The 18,335-nt window shown below is 40.6% G+C and overlaps 1 protein-coding gene and 2 non-coding genes across 3 annotated transcripts; 2 read left to right on the top strand and 1 right to left on the bottom strand.

Moving 5' to 3' along the window:
- Positions 1-11,191: 11,191 nt before the first annotated feature.
- Positions 11,192-11,263, top strand: trnae-cuc (transfer RNA glutamic acid (anticodon CUC)). The gene has a single exon. It is a non-coding gene; the product is annotated as a tRNA-Glu (tRNA).
- A 239-nt stretch (positions 11,264-11,502) lies between these two features.
- trnae-cuc (transfer RNA glutamic acid (anticodon CUC)) lies at positions 11,503-11,574 on the bottom strand. Its single transcript has one exon. It is a non-coding gene; the product is annotated as a tRNA-Glu (tRNA).
- Positions 11,575-11,775: 201 nt separating this feature from the next.
- On the top strand, positions 11,776-16,786 carry LOC137335229 (pancreatic progenitor cell differentiation and proliferation factor-like). The gene is made up of 5 exons (XM_068000472.1): positions 11,776-11,970; positions 13,654-13,741; positions 15,073-15,150; positions 16,226-16,325; positions 16,507-16,786. The coding sequence occupies exons 2-5, from the start codon at positions 13,687-13,689 to the stop codon at positions 16,583-16,585; spliced, it is 312 nt and encodes a 103-aa protein (XP_067856573.1). The 5' UTR covers positions 11,776-11,970; positions 13,654-13,686; the 3' UTR covers positions 16,586-16,786.
- The last annotated feature ends 1,549 nt before the right edge of the window (positions 16,787-18,335 follow it).

Genomic DNA, 18,335 nt, shown 5'->3' with positions numbered 1-18,335 from the left:
ACCCAACTCATTTCATATAGGAGCCTTACATCCAGCAGATAGAGGAGACTTTCATCCCAAATGTCTGGGTTGGATTTGAACCAGATCCCATAAGTGAAAGCCTAGTATCTAACCCACTGACCAGTTGTGATAACTTTTTAAATTTTTCAACTTCTTGAATTTGAGAGGAAATTACTTCTTTGTTGTTACTGTGGCATGTATGCCATTTTTCTCACAGACACTATCATTTCAGTGTACCAATTGGCCAATTTTTAAAAAATTAACTTAATATTCATTCAGTGGCACAAAATGGTACTTAACACTCTAAAATGAAGTGATAGTTTGACCAGATGCATGTCATGTCTCCTCAGGTAACAACACACACACAAATATAACTCACATATTTGATGGGGAAAATTTGATTTCCCCCTTTCAACAACAACATTAATACATACATTAATACATACTGATACATTTCCAGGGATTCTCGCAAATATTGTCACACTCCTAGGGATATCCTGGAGATACTGACACAGTCCTGCACTTGTCATTATTTCTGAAAGACAGTGTCAGTCACCCAAAGGAAAACATTGCATTGCAGAAAATGTTTTCTATTGATGTACAGCAACAGAAATACTGTGCTAGTAAGACAACAAATTCAGAAAAATGTGGAAATCTTCTGAACTGAGAGACCTTCTGGATTCCTTCACAGGCCCACTAGATGGCACTTGAGCCCTAGTACTGTAGTTTTCAGAGCCTAAGCTGCACAGTCCTATTTGTGCTGATACTTCTTATTTGTTGCGGGGGGGAGGTGGGTATCTTGTTTGAATTTTGTGAATCTGAAGGTTTGAAAAGGTCTGTTGCCTTGTTTGTGGATAAATCCTAAATGGGTACAACAAGATAAGTCAGTATCAGCAATTTGAGATATATGCTATTGTACTTATTTACACTCTCCACAAAAACAAAACCTTGCCCTAGGGTCCAGGGACCTCAGTTCAAAATGTATGACCTAAGGCCAGATGTTCAAAAATAATGAGTTGATCAATGGATCCTGCTTCCATTTATATTAAGTATGTATGTAAAAGTTCTATTCTCTGACAAACAGAATTTTTCATGTTGTCGGGTAAATTTTATAAATGCCTGTTACCGGTACATTCCTGAAAGCAGGCTGCATTAATCAAGTGCTAATTTTTGAACATTTGCCTTTAAATGCTTTTAAAGCATTTCCTTCTAAGTAAAAATTCTCCAGACAAAGGGAATTTTTTACATTGTGTGCCTTATTTAATTTGATTAATATTGTTTGTCATTATAATATTTTTATTTTTCAGTTTGAAAGTAATCCTTTAAGGGCATTTTAACACATATAATTTCTTCTGAACATGTTCAGGAAGGTTTGTTTGTATCCGTAGAAACATACTGACTGATTTAACATCATTTCAGTACACATAGTATTTGTTTATCTTATCAATATGTCACTCACCTGCACTCATACTGTGTGTAAAGTCTGGCTTGTTTTCTAGATGATAGAAGGATTAAACATAGATCAATGGAAATTCATTTTAAGACGCCTGCCCCTTCAGTGTACTGATCTACTTTCTGAAACAACAGGAGATGTCATGAAGCATGGATTGTTAACCAGCACTGTATACGCAGCATAATTCAACGTATTCAGTCTTCTGTTCAAATACTATAGGATTAACTTCCCAATTGCCACTCTAAGCATGGTGTATATCAGGAAACCACTTGCGTGCCACCCAAACTTTTCCATCTTTTAATTTAAAATTATGGGTTGCACGTGTGATTTCCTGATATGTGATCCTGGTGGGTGAGGCGCCACACTGGGAGCATACAATCAGAACATTTACCCATATAAAAAATAGGGGTAATTTTCACCTTCATTATTTGGGTGTTAAACTGGTAGAGCAGATCACTTGCCTGTTACAGAACCCATCTGATTTCACTGGAAATGAAAATCAGGCGGGATCTGTAAAGGATGTGCGGTCTGCTTTGCCTGTTTACCGCCCAAGTGGTGAAGATGAAAATTACATGCTATGATTCTAAAAATTACTGTTGCCAGTATTAGTGGATGAAAGGTAAATGTATTTGCATGACACTTCTCTGCTATTTTAGCAGAAGCAGTAACTTTATTTGAAATGGGTTACCTCTTCCGTTAAAACATTAACTTTATTTAAAATGGGTTACCTCTTCCATTAAGCATTCTTTGTGTCATATCACCAATGGTAATTTCTAGGCCATGGCTGTTGAATTTCCTCCAGAGAGCACTGTTTAATGTGTTCACATAAATTCCTTTTGCACTGTTTTAATGCAGTTGTTAACCTGTTTAAAATAGATAAATGACTTAATATCAGTGTTAAAATAGCTCACAAAGAACTTTTAGCCAAACACATTAACCAGTGCATGCCGGAGCAAACTGAACGCCATGATGTTTTGTACATGGAAATCTGATGTATGTAATAAAGTCTAGTTATTGTAGATTATAATGTTTCTAAAATAAATGGATACTGAGTTTGTAATAAAATATTCCAAGTGCCAATGTCATTTCATCATCTGATAATGGTTTCAGAAGAGTTAGAAACTAATTGAATGGAAGCTGTCTATATATTTGGCACTTACGACATTTCACAAAAAGAATTAGGTTGTACACAATGTGTTTGATGTGTGACCTACGTCATGAAGTTGCCATTCACCAATTAATCTCCAATCGTTGATGTCCAAAAGCAATATTTGTTAACTTTGTGCCTATAATGTTATGTAACATAAGAATAATTTGTTTTGTGCACCAACAATATTAAAGTTAGATGATTTAATTATTTTTATTTGCGGGGGGGCAGGAGTGGGGCTTTAATTTGTACTCATTATGATGAGGGACGTCAGTGCTGTTGAATGGATCAAGTTTTGTATTCAGTATTAACATCACATACTCCCACATGGAGTGCAGCACAGCTTAGACATTTAATTTTCCACGCGCTATGCGTTATTCCCTCGCTGAGAGGGGATTGACGGACAGCCTGTTAACAAACCTCTGCTAATACGGTTCTGTAAATTTCAAGAAGCTTCATTTCACAATTATCCACTGGAACAAGTGTGATACTTGCAGAAGGTGAATTTGTCTCCAACATTTTCTCCTGCTTGGCACCTGCTATGACAACCCTGCTGTCAAATTAGGAGCAGAAATCTTTCCATTCATATCTTATTCACACCTTGGTATATTGGTATACAAATACATTGTGTCTCCATGCCACTAATAAAGACATTTTTAGATTATCCTTGGCAAAGTTACAACTCCAAAAAAAATCTTTTTTTGGTAACAAGAACGTTACCTTTTATAGGTATTTATTTTCTATGTTCAGCCTTAATTTTGAGAACAGTTCCCATCTTTTTGCCAACCAGGAGCTAAATGAGGCAGGATAGGAGTAGGGCAGGATGGCAACTTAAACCCTGAAGGCAGAAATTGTGAGGCTCCATTGCCAGCACGGAGCGTTGGTAGATGCAAGTGGGTCAGAGATAGAGCCCTTCTGTAACTCTCTTCCCTCCTGCTTCACTTCTGTTTCTCTCCTCTACGGCTACTTCTCTCTCACTGTCCTTCACTTTTCACTCTCTTTTCAATTTCATCTGCCGCCCCCCCCCCCACCTTCTCACAGTCCTATTTTTAATTCTCTCTCCTGTAACTACAACTTATTTCCTCCTTTTTGCAGTATTTATGGTACTGCATGAGGACACTGCGGGGTGGAGATTGGATGGACGGCGGAGGGAGTCCAATGAGGAGATGGGAGCTGTCTGGGATCTAGACTGCTGATGCACCAACACAGAATGGCTGTGTTGTTGATGTGACACTAAGGATGGGGGAGTGTGTGCCTGGGGCTGCTGATGCTGTTCACCACCGAGAATGGAAGGGAGTGATTTGGGGTTGCTGATGTAACAGAATGGAAAGGAATGGGCTGGGGCTGTTGATGTATCGCAGACGGTGGGAAGGAGCAGCGTTGGGCTGTAGACATAACACAAAGCAGGAGGTAACAGGCGGGGCTGTTGAAGCATAGAACGCAATTTGGGGCCTCAGGTGCATAAGAGTGAGTCATAGCATCAGAAGCACTTAAAAGATTACATGAAGAAAGAAGCAATTCCTTTACATGTGCACTGGATCTCAGGATATGCATGACACAATCAATCTCTAATTGACATGATTGCCTATTTATAGCAATTGGATCTTGTGACCTTAAAGGACTGGATTAAATAAATTATACCTTAGTAGTAGAATAATACATTATGTGTTACATGGTATGATGATTCTGCTGTTATAAAACAGCTTATCATTTTCAAATACAACTGCATGGGTGATCCAGTCGATCCTGTTAACAAAGATACCTGAATTTTGATACAACTTAAAAGAAAAAAGAATAACACAAATTGCAAACCCATTTAAACATGTAGCTTTCTGTTGAATTTTTAGAGATATGTATCATGATAGGGTATATTTTAAATTAAAATAAGTGATTGTTGCCCCTAAGGAGTAACATATGGCGAAGCTGAGCTTGTGCAAACATTCTGAACCAAAGGCAAATTAATGTAAGGTCCTAACAGGGCCTGTGCTGCCTGATCAGGTTTTTTACATAGAATGTACAGCACAGGAACAGGCCATTCGGCCCAATAGATCCATACAGGTATTTATGCTCCAAACGAGCCTCCTTCCCCCCCTATTTCATCTAACCGTATCAGCATATCCTTCTATTCCTTTCTCCCTCATGTGTTTATCCCCTTAAATGCATCTATGCTAGTCACCTCAACTACTCCTTGTGGTAGCGAGTTCCACATTCTAACCACTCTCTAGACAAATTTCTCCTGAATTCCCTACTGAATTTATTAGTGACTATTCTTTATTTATGGCCCCTAGTTCTGGTCTTCCCCACAAGTGGAAATGTCTTCTCTATGTCTACCCTATCAAACCCTTTCATAATCTTAAAGACCTCTATCAGGTCATCCCGCAGTCTTTTTTCTAGAGAAATGAGTCCCAGCCTGTTCAATCTTGATAAATACAACCTCTCAGTTCTAGTATCATCCTAGTAAATCTTTTTTGCACTTTCTCCGGTGCCTCCATATCCTTTTTATAATATGGAGACCAGAACTGTTCACAGTACTCCAAGTTGGTCTAACTAAGGTTCTATATAAGTTTAACAGTTTGTAAATAGACAGTGCGTAATGACATCGCCAGTGATTTGATCATTGCATCTACCCTAAAAATTTTGAAAGTTTAAGCAACATGACCATAAAAGCAAAACAGCTTTCAGAAGTGCAAACTCATTCTTGGTAATCTATATGGTAAACTTTTGTTGCAGGCAGAGTAAGCGATTTCTGACTATTTCATGAAATAATCTGGTTGCAAGTTGTGTGATAGTCTAAAATTTTAGTGCTGCAACAATGCCATTTTATGACATAGCGTGTCTTTAAGCTAGGTCTGCCAACTGCAAGTCATTCATTCCTGTACAAACATCAATTTTCACAAAGACTATGCAAAATTGAAGAATTCAACTTAAAAAGTATACTCATTAGCAAGACAACCTATCCATAAACTAGAGGCAACAAATAATAATTCAAAAAGAACTTACATTTGTATAGTGTCTTTATTGCAGAAAACATCCCAAGAGTGCATTACAGAGGAGAAACTGATGCTGAGCAGAAGTAAAAAAGTTAAGTCAGATGACCAAAGCAAGGTCAAAAAGAAACTTTTAAAGGTGAGGAGAAAGGTAGCGAGGCAAAGGGGCTTAGAGAGGAAGTCCCAGAGATTAGGGCCAAGACAGCTGAAATACAGTGGAGTAGCAGGAGAGAGGTTGCACAAGGGATAGCCTGGGGAGTAAGAGTGAAAGTGGTTTAAGGGATGGAGGAATTTGTAAATGAGGATGATTTTAAACTCAGTGTGTTGAGGATGAGGCACGAATGTAGATTTGTGAAGATGGGGAAGGGGTAATGGGCGAGCAGAACTTAACGTGGGACAGGAAGTATCATAGTGGATACAGCACAGGAGGAGGCCATTTGGCCCATCCTGCCTCTGCCGCTCTTTGACAGAGCTATCCAATTAGTCCCATTCCCCTGCTCCTTCCCGATAGCCCTGTATTTTTTTTCCCTTCAAGTATTTATCCAATTCCCTTTTGAAAGTTACTATTGAATCTGCTTCCACCACCCTTTCAGGCAGTGCATTCCAGGCCATTACAACTCGCTGCCTAAAAAAATGTTTCCTCATGTCACCTCTGGCTCTTTTGCCGATCACCTTAAATCTGTGTCCTCTGGTTACCGACCCTTCGGCCACTGGAAACAGTTTCTCCTTATTTACTCTGTCAAAACCGTTCATGATTTTGAACACTATCAAATCTCCCCTTAGCTTTCCCTGTTCTAAGGAGAACAACCCCAGATTCTCAAGTCTCTCCACATAACTGAAGTCCCTCATCCCTGGCACCGTTCCAATAAATTTCTTCTGCACCCTTTCTAAGGCCTTGACATCCTTCCGAAAGTGCGGTGCCCAGAATGGAACACAATACTCCAGCTGAGGCCTAACCAGTGTTTTATAAAGGTTAAGCATAACTTCCTTGCTTTTGTACTCTATGCCGCTATTAATAAAGCCGAGGATCCCATATACTTTTTTAACAGCCTTCTCAACTTGTCCTGTGAGCTTCAAAGGTTTGTGTAAGTGCACCCCCAGGTCTCTCTGTTCCTGCACCCCCTTTAAAATTGTACCATTTAGTTTATATTGCCTCTCTTCATTCTTCCTACCAAAATGCATCACTTCACACTTCTCTACGTTAAATTTCATCTGCCATGTGTCTGCCCATTTCACCTGTCTGTCTATGTCCTCCTGAAGTCTGTTACTATCTTCCACATTGTTTACTACATTTCCGAGTTGCGAGTCATCTGCAAACTTTGAAATTATACCCTCTATACCCAAGTCCAGGTCATTAATATATATCAAAAAGAGGAGTAGTCCTAATACTGACCCCTGGGAATCACCACAGTATACTTTCAGTCTGAAAAACAACTGTTCACCACTGCTCTCTGCTTTGTGCCCCCTAACCAATTTTATATCCATGCTGCCACTATCCCTTTAATTCCATGGGCATAATTTTGCTAAGAAGTCTATTATGTGATACTTTATCGAATGCCTTTTGAAAGTCCATATACACAACATAAACTGCACTACCCTCATCAAGCCTTTCAGTTACTTCATCAAAGAACTCAATCAAGTTCGTTAAACATGATTTTCCTTCAACAAATCTGTGCTGACTTTCATTTATTAGCCCATACTTTTTCAAGTGCCAATTTATTTTGTCCCAGATTATTATCTCTAAAAGGTTCCCCAACACCGTCGTTAGGTTGACTGGCCTGTAATTGCCGGGTTTATCCCTCTCCCCTTTTTTGAACAGGGGTGTAACATTTGCATTCCTGAATGCTCCAGCACCATCCCCATATCTCAGGGGGATTGGAAGATTGTGGCCACAGCTTCTGCAATTTCCACCTTTATTTCCCTCAGCAACCTAGGATGCATCCCATCTGGACTGGGTGTCTTTTCTACATTGAGTACTGCCAATCTTTTAAGTACCTCTTTATTTCCAGAAGGCATTCAACAAGGTGCCACATAAAAGATTATTGCTCAAGATAAAGAATCGCTGGATAGGGGGTAATATTCTGGCATGGGTGGAGGATTGGTTATCTAACAGGAAGCAGAGAGTTGGGATAAATGGTACATTCTCGGACTGGCAACCAGTAGCCAGTGGTATTCCGCAGGGGTCGGTGCTGGGTCCCCAACTCTTTATAATCTATATTAACGATTTGGAGGAGGGGACCGAGTGTAACATATCAAAGTTTGCAGATGATACAAAGATGGGAGGGAAAGTAGAGAGTGAGGAGGACATAAAAAACCTACAAGGCGATATAGACAGGCTGGGTGAGTGGGCGGAGATTTGGCAGTTGCAATACAATATTGGAAAATGTGAGGTTATGCACTTTGGCAGGAAAAATCGGAGAGCAAGTTATTATCTTAATGGCGAGAAACTGGAAAGTACTGCAGTACAAAGGGATCTGGGGGTCCCAGTGCAAGAAAATCAAAAGGTTAGTATGCAGGTGCAGCAGGTGATCAAGAAGGCCAACGGAATGTTGGCTTTTATTGCTAGGGGGATAGAATATAAAAACAGGGAGGTATTGCTGCAGTTATATAAGGTATTGGTGAGACTGCACCTGGAATACTGCATACAGTTTTGGTCTCCATACTTAAGAAAAGACATACTTGCTCTCGAGGCAGTACAAAGAAGGTTCACTCGGTTAATCCCGGGGATGAGGGGGCGGACATATGAGGAGAGGTTGAGTAGATTGGGACTCTACTCATTGGAGTTCAGAAGAATGAGAGGCGATCTTATTGAAACATATAAGATTGTGAAGGGGCTTGATCGGGTGGATGCGGTAAGGATGTTCCCAAGGATGGGTGAAACTAGAACGAGGGGACATAATCTTAGAATAAGGGGCTGCTCTTTCAAAACTGAGATGAGGAGAAACTTCTTCACTCAAAGGGTAGTGGGTCTGTGGAATTTGCTGCCTCAGGAAGCTGTGGAAGCTACATCATTAAATAAATTTAAAACAGAAAATAGACAGTTTCCTAGAAGTAAAGGGAATTAGGGGTTACGGGGAGCGGGCAGGAAATTGGACATGAATTTAGATTTGAGGTTAGGATCAGATCAGCCATGATCTTATTGAATGGCGGAGCAGGCTCGAGGGGCCGATTGGCCTACTCCTGCTCCTATTTCTTATGTTCTTATGTTTATCTATTTTTACCCTATCCAATATTGCTGCTACCTCCTCCTTTACTGCTACAATGGCAGCATTCTCTTCTCTAGTGAAGACAGATGCCAAGTATTCATTTAGTGCCTCAGCCATGCCCTCTGCCTCCACAAGATCTTTTTTGTCCCTAATCGGTCCCACGCAAATAGATGGAGAAGTTTTGGCCAAGTTGTATTTTGTAAAAGGTGATGTTTGGGATGCCGAGGAGGACATTGGTCTATCGAGGAGAATGTTCTATCATCATTTCATTATTCTTTACCAGAGTTGTTTTTGGAATGACAGGTGTATGTACATTTTTTATACTGTTTCTTTTAAGGCAGTCCAACAGAAAAAGGTACAACAACAACTTGCACCTTTAACATAGTAAAACATCCCAAGGCGCTTCACAGGAGCATATTGAAACAAAATTTGACACCGAGTCACATGAGATATTAGGACAGGTGACCAAAAGCTTGGTCAAAGGGATAGGTTTTAAGGAGGATCTTAAAGGACGAGAAGTGGAGAAGTTTTGGGTGGGAATTCCAGACCTTGGGGCCTAGGCAGCTGTACGTACAGCCGCTAATGGTGGAATAATGAAATTGGGGATGCGCAAGAGGCCAGAATTGGATGAGCACAGAGATGTTGCAGGGCCGGAGGAGGTTACAGAGATAGGGAGGTGCGAGGCCACAGAGGGATTTGAAAACAGGACGAGAATTTTTAAATCGAGGCGTTGGTGAACTGGGATCAAATGTAGGTCAGCAAGCACAGGGGTGATGGGTGAATGAGACTTGGTGCGAGTTAGAATATGGGCAGCAGAGTTTTGGATGAGCTCAAGTTTATGGAGGGTGCAAGGTGGGAGGCCAGCCAGGAGAGCATTGGAATAGTCAAATCTAGAGGTAACAAAGAGGGTTTCAGTGGCAGATGAGCTGAGGCAATGGCCGAAGTGGGAGTAGGAGGTCTTGGTGATGGGGATGATATAGGGTTTGAAGCTCAGCTCAGGGTAAAATAGGATGCCAAGGTTACTAATGGTCTTGTTCAGCCTCAGACAGTGGCCAAGGGGAGGGATGGAGCTGGTGTCTAGGGAACAGAGTTTGTGGCAGGGACCGAAAACAATGGCTTTGGTCTTCTCAATATTTAATTGGAGGAAATTTCTGCTCATCCATTACTGGAAGTCCGACAAGTAGAGTGATAAATCAGAGGCCATGGAGGGGTCAAGAGAGGTGGTGGTAAGGTAGAGTTGGGTGTTGTCAGTGTACATGTGGAACTTGACCTTGTGTTTTCAGATGTTGTCACCGAGGGGCAGCATGTAGCTAAGAAATAGGAGGGGGCCAAGGATAAATTCTTGGGAGACTCCAGAGGTAACGGTGCAGGAGTGGGAAGGGAAACCATTGCAGGTGATTCTCTGGCTACGACTGGATAGCTAAGATTAGAACCAGGCAAGGGCAGTCCAATCCAGCTGGATAACAGAGGTGGATGGTGTGGTCAACTTTGTCAAAGGCTACAGACAGGTCAAGAAGGATGAGGAGGGATAGTTTACCATGGTCACAGTCACAAAGGGCCGTTTCAATGCTGTGGCAGGGCGGAAAACTGATTGGAGGGGTTCAAACATGGAGTTGCGGGAAAGATTGGCAAGGATTTAGGAGGCGACGACGTGTTTATGCTGTTACTTTTAACGTAGTCCAACATAAAAAGGTACTGCAATAAAATGGTATCAATTATAACTCTTAGTTTATATCTCGTATATCACTAATTTTCAAACATTTCTGTGCATGAATCACACAAATATTTTTATATTCCTATGCCTCCTTGTCCCAACCTCTGAATACAGTGTTAACCACCGAAAGGAAAACAGTGTCATTATTGCAGAAAACATTTTTGCAATTATATACAGTAACAGAAATAACATATTAGGAAGTTAACAAATATAGAAAACTGGTGACAGGCAGACATATCTTACAGACCCTTGGAAAACTCACAAGCACCTCTATGGTCAGTTTGAAAGCCAATGGATTATGACAGAGGGATGATATTATATAGAATTACATAGGCACACAAACAAGCCATTTGGTGTTTATGCTCTGCACAAGCCTTCTCCCACTCTATTTACTTCATCTCACCCTATCAACATAACCTTCTACTTCTTTCTCCCTCATACTTATCTAGCTTCCCATTAAATGTATCTATGCTATTTGCCTCAATGGTCCCTGATTTTTCTTATGTTTCTTGTAATGGTGAAGTGGTTTGAAAGCTGGAGAAAAAGATGAGTTTATAGTAAAATACTTTTATTGAACTATCACATTTTGTTTTGAAAATATGGAAATACACGAACAAAACTTTGCGATACCACCATAGATTCAAAATGGCCAAAGAGTAAATCTTCCACTTCACTTTTCAGAGCTCCCTGGTGGTCTAGTGGTTAGGATTCGGCGCTCTCACCGCCGCGGCCCGGGTTCGATTCCCGGTCAGGGAACATTTTTTTAATTTTATATTTACGGTTTTAATTTATGCTACAATTTAAAACAATCTGAAATTAAAAGCAGAAGCATTGCTTCTGCTCCATAGATGCTGACTGGCCTGCTACGTGTTTCCAGCACAAACTTTTTTTGTTTGAGATTGCCAGCATCTATAGTGATTCGCTTTTTTCTCTTTCACTGAACATACAGGGTACCACGGCAAATAAAAAGTAATAATCCGAAGTGGAAAATGAAATTCCCTGACCGGGAATCGAACCCGGGCCGCGGCGGTGAGAGCGCCGAATCCTAACCACTAGACCACCAGGGAAACTGAAACGATGAGTTCCATTAGGTCTTCTCAGAGCTGCATCGTGTGATGATGTAATTAATCAACGGTTGTCGATGAGGAGGGGCGGGGCTCACGCCGATGAATGATAGCTGAGGGGGGGGTGGGTGACCTGCGCCGCTCATTGCCACGGACGGGCGGCTGTTGTGTTGGTGATTGGCAGCTCTTTGGCCGTCGAGAGGCGGGGCTACCCGCGAGTATTGAAGTGTATATAAGCGAACTTCTCGCTAGTTTACCTTGAAGAAAAAGAAGATTTGATTTGCGGACGTGGGGGAATCGCTTTGTGTCAGTAACTATTTCAAATGGGCCCTGTCGCCTAGCGTTTACCTTCTTCAGTCATCGCTCTCGGGTTGCTATTTGGTGCGGGTTGTGTCTAAGGTACGTGGGTGGGGGAAAGGGGTGCCTGTGAGTGGGAGGGCACTCGGGGTGGAGGGGCACTCGGTGCCTGGGGTGGTCTGTGGCCGACCCGTCCTCTCGGTCTCTGGTCCCTGGTGACAGTCTGGTTGCCACGGGCCGTACGATCTAGTTCCATCCGGTTCTGGTGTTACGAGTGCTGCCCTGATGTCGCTTTATTAAGCGGTTTGCTCTCATTGCGAGGCCTCGACACAAGAAGCCTGTTGGTGCGGTTTTTATGTCAGTGTTTGCACTGTATCCGCGGGGGAAGGAAGTGAGCAATGCAATCAGCAACTTTTAAGCCTACTCAGCCTTCGCTTGTCAGCTGTGCTGTTAACTCAACTGTTTCTCTAGTGTAGCAACGTTTGTACTGTAGCCAAGCAACTTTTTTTTAAGTACATGAATTGTTTAGATTTATCTAGTGTTGTTGTATGCCGTGGGTATTTTTCTGCAAGTTGAAACACAGATTGTGTTTGTGAAATTCAATTACTTGCAATCTCAAACAGTGACAGTTTTGAACACATGGGAGCTGTCAATTTAACAGTGACTCACCTAAAATAGGTGACACTTAAGTAATTTATACTGCGAATGATTCTGGCAGTCTCTGGGGTTCATGGGATGGGTACTGGGGCCAAGATTCTGTTTATAACTTGTAGACTACTATGGTGACAGCTTAAAACCTGTTGAATTCTGCAGCTAAACTGGAGGCAAATTTCTTGTACAGCACCTAGAAGATTCCTATAAATTCTTCCCTTTTCTCCTCTTCTCCACTGCTTCCCAACAGTATAACTTTGTTTGAGTTTAGCAATCTTTAAGTTACAGCAATAGATTTTGATAAGACTATTGGGTCAGGGCCAATTCCTAATGCCCTCTATTTTTCCTTCCCTGTTCCCACTCTTGAAATAAACTATAAAATGGTCCCAACTAACTCTGAATTACTGAATAATTAATAATTTTGAGATTATCTGATTTGCTGTGATATTTGTGGGTAATCTGGGGTCTAGGGCACAGTTGTGGTGTTTAGCTGCTAACTTGGCCTGTCATTTTAAGGCAACCATTCAGGTATATCCAGTGGGGGTAAATTGTCCAAATAGATCCTAGTCAAAAACAGGATCTATTTGGACAATACTGGTGATTTTCTTTTTGCCTCTCTCCAGTTCAATCTACAAACTTCTCTTAACATGGTTGATGTTGGCATGAAATTACTGACTTTTTATACTTTGGCTGTCTGAAGTATGCTGGATATTCTCAAACTTTTAGTCTCTTTACATAGGGACTTAAACTCTGTGACTAACTGATTTATATGAAGGTAAGATTTTAGAATAAAATGTACTTTTGTTTGAAAGGAAAGGCTTTAATTTATATTGTTTTTTAACTTGGTAAAATGCTTCATGTACAATGAATACTTTGACATTGTTGCAGGATATGGTTTGGGATGGAAATATAATATATGTTTAATAATACTGAGGTGTGCTTGCTAATTATCCATACTGACTAAAGCTGACCTACAATATGTAGTTCTGTTATGTGACCAGTCAGGCTGGGCATGTCTCTACACTAGAATGGCACACCAATTTTGAAGAACCTGTTGAGCTTCCAGCTGAGTGTACAGTGCTAATCTGCTAACCTAAACATAGTTTCCTATTTTGTTTCCTTCTGCTCTTTCAGGTTACCATCCAGATACAATTTTGAAAGATCATAATGGCATCCATTCCATCAACTGGTTCTCTTGCAGCAACCCATGATTATTACAGGAGTAAGTAATTCTGCTGGAAAACAATGTTACTTTTTTTGAGGGGGAGGAGGAGGGAATGACTGAATTGCAGATAATCAAATGGAGGATATGTGCTTGTTAAGTTGGGCTACTTCCAACAGAAGCAGCTGCAAACTTGATGAATAACAACTTATTTTGCTTGTAATAAAATTCATAGCAATCAGTTTTTCATTCAAATGAGTCCAGTTTACTGAATTTGTCAGGCTAGTATTCGTGTTGTAATTTTTAAAAAATATTTTGACTGGTTATTTCTATTAACTGCAATTGGCTTTTTAATTCTGCCTATCCATATCCAACAGGATTAAATTTGTAACTCAAGAATTTTTGTTTCAGCAACTATATGTATAGGTGGATCAGATCTGTAAACTTTTATTATGTTTCAAACTGGGGTCCCTGAGGAATCAGATTTCTGTATTTATTGACTAACTAACTTGCTATTTCTGTTCAGTATCTATACTAGTATATTCTGCAATAACTTTTTTTCCCCCATCTAGTTAGCAGACCTCCCCTTTTAGAGAAAGAGATTTCTGAAAGTGTCTGTTTTTTGCAGGGGTAAACGATATAAGTTTGAAAACTACTGACCTAGTGGTTAAAATGTTGGTGACAAATGTATTAAGTGTATTCATTGGAAATTCCTTTGCTGTTTTAACAAAGGTGCTAATGGGAATAGCTAGGTGGATCATCATGGCCGTCCCTGTCATTGTTCCTTTTTGATGGTCTGCTAAATGGGTTAAAACCTTTGTTAAATAGTGAACAGAAGAATTTCATGTATGCATGATTTCAACTCATGTAATTACATTATAATTTACACTATACTGCACATGAAATTGACTTTGCTAACAAATGAGTAAGATCTGTATCTTCTTCTGTTCAGGTTGAAAGCTGTATTCTAAACCACTGGCTTTCAATCTCAGGTCCTTGGTCCAGGGAGGGAGGAGGGAGGAGGAGGAAGGGTGCTGAGCTCCTAACATTGTTAACCTGACTTTTTCTTAGTGTTCTGTATTAACTTAGCACATCTCTACCCACAGATGCTACCTAACCTGCTGAGTGTTTCTGGCATTTTCTGTTTTTATTACAGTATTTCTAATGTTGTATCCTATATGAACTATTTTCCTTTTTTGAGTGGGTGATGCTGTCTTTCAAAATTCAAGACAGGGTACCTTCCCATTGTTGGTATTTGCAAAACAAACTTGAAAACCTCTGTTCCAAACCTGTTAGGTATGTTGGGGAATTATATTCCAGGAGCTTAATAGTTTGCAGAAAAACAAATTTATGATAAACTCTTGACTTAAAGTACAAATCTCCAATTCCAGGGCGCCTTGGTTCAGCTTCCAGTAATAGCTCTTGTGGCAGCTCTGAGCACATGGGAGAAGTGATTCCACACCACCCAGGTAAGAGGATTTTTACTAAGCACTTCACATAATGCAGTGTATATATAGTGAGATAAGCTATTGATGTGCAGTTTGTTTCATTTCATCAAGTGTTTTAAACAATTCTATCTGATCTAATTAAATTCAAAACTATTTGGAAATAGTTTGAGTTTAATTAAGATATAAATATTCCAAAATTGCTTTTAATTAACTAATTGGCCTCATGGTGTTACTCAGTTGAGATGAAGTTTAGTCTTAAGGTGAATCGGGATTATAAAGTGGTGGATAATTGAACCAGAATGTAATTCAGTCCCCATTTTAGTCATACATTCTACCCTTTTTTTATATAATACTTCGAATTAATATTTGTAATTGTAGTGATTTTTTTGGCAATTTTGAAAGCAAGATAATTAGTTGGTTGGAGCATAGGAGTTTCTCAGCAATTCAGGCTGTGAAGCTGGGAGATAAGAGACATTATAGTGCCACCACAATCAGGAGTGTGTGTTTATATGAGCAGTCTACATTATAGATGCAGGAATTTACAAAACTGGTCAAATTTTTCTATTTAAAGACAAGTGCATGCAGCTGTAAAACTTCATTGGATTGTCTTCATGGGCCTGCATATTCAGTTATGCGCCAACAAGACATACAGCATCCCTAGTTAAATTATCCAGTGCAAATGGGGTTTCAGCATTATTGCAAGTCTTGCTGCAAGAATTTGATCATGAAACGTCCAAATGTTTGAACAGTAGGGAATTTACTCCTGAAACATGCACAGTGCTCATATTAAACTTGCTTTGAACCTAAATTATGGAAGTACGCTATTGTCCAACCTTGACTAAGAAACCTGCATGTACTGGCCATCAAGGCTGGAAAATCTTGGGTGTTTGAAACTAGCATTTAATTCTTTGAATTGAATGTACACTTTTGTCATGAACAGCAATTTTTTTTTATAAATGGCATAGCTTTCAACAAGACTTGCTGGTAACTTAAAATAGGCATAAGTTTATGGACCTATTTTGTTTGTGCACGACCTATATCAAGGACACAGGTAGGCAGATATCATTAGTTACTAATTAACTTTTTTTATTTACAGGATTACCAAAGTCTACATCAGGCCAATGGTGGATCAGCTTTTTCTTTGGGAAAACACAGAACCCTCCCGTAATGACATCTCTGTCAGAGTCCACAGAAAGGTGAGCTATCCATACAATATAATCAAGAATAGTAATGGAAGATGGATTGCAAATGATCAAGTAATAAACTAAGTTTCATATATTCATTTTAGACCATAACATCAACTCTAGTGCATAAGGTATGATGTGTCAAAAACCAGTGTATAACCAAATTGCTGCAATAATTTTATTTTCTTTCTAGTGGCAAGATAAGCTGTGTCCTGCCTCAAGAAATGATGAGGAAACGACATGCAAGTGAGCCCAACAAACCTTCATCTTAATGATTTGGCTTTAGCTCCCGAAGAAAACGCTAGGAATTTCAGGCGTTCCTAAAAATAAAGGCTGCTTTAAGTTTGTAGTTACACTTTTTTAATAAAAACTATTCCTTGTTTTTTTTTCATGTAATCATTGGAGATTGTTGTGAAGTTTATGCCTAATAGACTATTGTCAACATATAGTAATAAACTTAAACTTTAGCAGCCCATCTGTCTAGGGTTTTCATTCTTCCAAGTCTACTGAACATTTTTATTTTGCTGGATGCTTGGCAAACTGGGAAACCAGTAAATTTAAAGTGACCTGAATCACATGCAGACATAACCTCTAACCATGAATTGATCTGCAATTCAGATTTGGCAAGATGGTAGAATACCAAATCAGTAAGTTCATCAACAAGTTAGCAGCTCTTAAGGCACAAATTACTTTTCGGTAGAGAAAGGAAGATTAAAGTTAGAGAAGATGTAAATACTTGTTTAAATGCTCTCATTCAAGACTGACTGTCAGACAAGCAGTCTGGCAGCACAGATGCAGTGAAGGGGTTGGGAGTGGGGGTGGAGAGGTAGAGCTGGATGTAGTCAGCGTACATGTGGAAGCTGACCCACCCCATGTCTTCAGATAATAGTCTAGAAATTTAGGAGTGCCCATTTTTGGCTGCTTTCCCTACCCCATGCGCATGATACTTACCCTGTGCACTAAGGGTCAGATATTCATACAGGAATGGCTCTGCGGGAGGAGCCCAAGAAGGTGAGTGGTGGAAGATTGGGCTGCTGCTAGTGGCCCACAGGTAGGTGATGGTCTTGGGGGTGGAATGACTGGGGGAGGGGCTGGCAGCAGCCCAGGGATTGGGACCTGGGTTGGGGATCTCAGGGCCAGGATGGAGGGGGGTTGGGGCTGGGAAGCCTGGAGGTTGGGAATCTCTGGACCTGGGGGTGGGGTTGGTTGCGGAGGCGCTTGGGAAGGTGGTTTAATGTGGGATCGGGAGGAGAACTCCTGCTTCTCCTGGACCCACATTCAAAAGTAAGAAACTTACCTTTTTTGTTGCAGGCATTCTGTAGGGTTGGCCCAATTTCTAGGCTAATGTCTCCATGGCGCAGCATGTAAATGTGGAAGAGGAGTGGTCAAGGATAGATCATGAAGGGACTCCAGAGGTAATGGAGTGGGAAGAGAAGCCTTTCTGGAGATAGTTTGGCTATGATTGGATAGGTAAGAGTGGAAATGAGTGAAGGGCAGTCCAACTGAGCTGGACAATGGAGGAGGATGGTGTGGTCAGGCTGCAGGGAGATCGAGGAGACATAATACACCATGGTCATAATCAGAAAGAATGTCATTTGTGACTTTGATTAGGGTTATTTCAGTACTGTGGCAGGGACTCAAAACCTGCTTTGGAGAGATTCAAACATGGAGTTGCGGGAAAGATGGGCTCGGATGTGGGAAGCGACAATGTATTCAATGACTTTGAAGAGAAAAGGGAGGTTGGCGATTAGGCGGTAGTATGCAAGGACAGGGGATCAAATGTGTGATGATGGCTATTTTGAAAGGCAGAGAGACTGTACCTGAGGAGAGGGAATCATTTACAATGTCAGCATAGGGACAAGGAAGGGAAGTTCTGTGGTCACCAGTTTAGTGGGAATGGGATCAAGGGAGCAGGAGGTGGATCTCATAAGATGAGCTCAGAGGGCATGAAGAGAGATAAGGAGAGAAACTAGAGATGGACGTGGGATCTGGGGGAAGGTTTGGTTTGGTGGGCAAGTGATA

The sequence above is a fragment of the Heptranchias perlo genome, chromosome 19 (genome assembly GCF_035084215.1).
Source record: "Heptranchias perlo isolate sHepPer1 chromosome 19, sHepPer1.hap1, whole genome shotgun sequence".
Classification (NCBI taxonomy): Eukaryota; Metazoa; Chordata; class Chondrichthyes; order Hexanchiformes; family Hexanchidae; genus Heptranchias; species Heptranchias perlo.
This window is presented reverse-complemented; position numbering and strand designations above follow the sequence as displayed.

Coding starts and splice junctions, on each gene's coding strand:
- LOC137335229 (XM_068000472.1), top strand. CDS start 13,687: ATGGCATCCATTCCATCAACTGGTTCTCTTGCAGCAACCCATGATTAT. Junction 15,151..16,225: donor AGTGATTCCACACCACCCAG/GTAAGAGGATTT, acceptor TTTTATTTACAG/GATTACCAAAGTCTACATCA. Junction 16,326..16,506: donor CTGTCAGAGTCCACAGAAAG/GTGAGCTATCCA, acceptor TTTTCTTTCTAG/TGGCAAGATAAGCTGTGTCC.